Source organism: Fusarium mangiferae (genome assembly GCF_900044065.1).
Source record: "Fusarium mangiferae strain MRC7560 genome assembly, contig: FMAN_scaffold152, whole genome shotgun sequence".
Taxonomy (NCBI): Eukaryota; Fungi; Ascomycota; class Sordariomycetes; order Hypocreales; family Nectriaceae; genus Fusarium; species Fusarium mangiferae.
Genome location: NW_024574072.1, coordinates 1 through 1,577, shown reverse-complemented (window position 1 = coordinate 1,577; position 1,577 = coordinate 1). Strand labels below are relative to the sequence as shown.

The 1,577-nt window shown below is 47.8% G+C and overlaps 1 protein-coding gene across 1 annotated transcript; it reads right to left on the bottom strand.

The window, feature by feature from the left end:
- Positions 1-91: 91 nt before the first annotated feature.
- FMAN_15554 (uncharacterized protein) lies at positions 92-892 on the bottom strand (the record flags this gene model as incomplete). The annotated part of the gene is made up of 3 exons (XM_041826371.1): positions 92-290; positions 341-663; positions 713-892. 3 exons carry the CDS (start codon positions 890-892, stop codon positions 92-94), a joined length of 702 nt encoding a protein of 233 aa, XP_041691659.1.
- Between the last annotated feature and the right edge of the window lie 685 nt (positions 893-1,577).

The following is a 1,577-nucleotide window of genomic DNA, read 5'->3' as shown; positions in this document are numbered from 1 at the left end:
CGCTTCGGGTTGGGACTCGAGCTTCCTGGTGGACGGCACTGACAAGGGCAGTAGAAAAAGACCCTTAGATATAATTTCTTCGTAATTTATATCAAGATGCTTSATCTCTTTGCACATAAACTCCTAACCGAGCCACATAATCGGGATCCTGCGATGCTGGAATGCTTAATCCTTTCTTCCAGAACTCGCGCGTCTCTTTCCATTCTTTCAGCTGTTCTTCCTCGACAAACACATAAAAGTACGACCACTTGCGAAGCGATCGGAAGGCAGCCCTGGCATCCCATATGACCCTTTAATTTTGTTAAAAAAGAACCAAGCACTCAGGTGTCTGATTACTTACAATCCGCCATCCGCCAAAGGATGTCTTTTATCGTTTCCGTCGTACCCAAGTTCTTTGCCGGTGAACGAGTTTGCATCCGGCCCCAACACTCGCAGCAGGTTGTTATCAGACGTGTACTTGGGAACTTCTTCGCTATGTAATCCGCAATAGTATACTGAACTCGAATTCCGTGGCCAGGCATGCACTAGCAAGAGATGTGGTTTATCTCCACCAGCGCGGAAGGAATATATTCGATTTGGGTCAGCAGGAATTCCGCCACAGTACCCGAGAATGAATCGTGAGCCGAGATCGTCACCAAGCGCGTCCAGCGTCTCTTTCACTCGCTGACATGGTTAACTCGATTACTGAAATCTGAAAGACATCCAGACCTACCGGCTCAGACAAAACGAACTTGAAGCAGAACTCAAATCCGGTATCCGAGGAGATGTCGAATGCCACTTCGTCTTTTGTCATCTGCTCGAACGCTGAGCCCAAAGCTGGGTTCTCGATAACATGAAAGCCAATCTGGTAGATATCTTTCTTCGCTTCGTCAACAGAAAATCCAGAGGTCATCATGGGCATACCGGGGAGGATGCCTGTGATGGACATACCCCGCACGGGCTGCGTTGGTAGATACACATAGAGGTTGCTAAGCACGGAAACCTCAGGCAGCCGTCGCAGTAGCCAATGAGCTAAGGYAAGKACCGCTTAATATGATTGGGTGAGCCTAGCCCAATACAGGTAGTCATGAAAGATGAGCAGCCCTTGACATAATTGGGTGAGTGGCGCTCCTGAGTGGATCTCCCCTGTCCAATCAGCTCTCCATGGCCACGTGCCTGCAGCTCCTGACGATTATCTAAGGGGATGAGTACAGCAACTCAGAACGTGACTTCGACATAGCAGCAGTGGTCACCTTACCACAGACCCACATATTTTTTGCTGCCTGATGAGTGAATAAATGTTCGTCACGGTCATTTATCTCTTGACTACTACTATTGTCACCTTTCATAACACCTTTTATGATGAAGTGCGAGCGCTGCGACGGTACCGGAAAGAATGGCGGAGCTGTTTGCCATGAATGCTGTGGACTTGGAGAACGTTGAAGCAGGCAAGTTTTATGTACACTCTCYAAAACCCTACTTACATTTACTAGCAGGGGACACAACGTGTGATGGATATTCGGGTTATACGCTTGAATTTTATGCAGGCTATATACATGATCTTTTATCGCAAGGAAGGTAAGGTCAACTACGCCCTT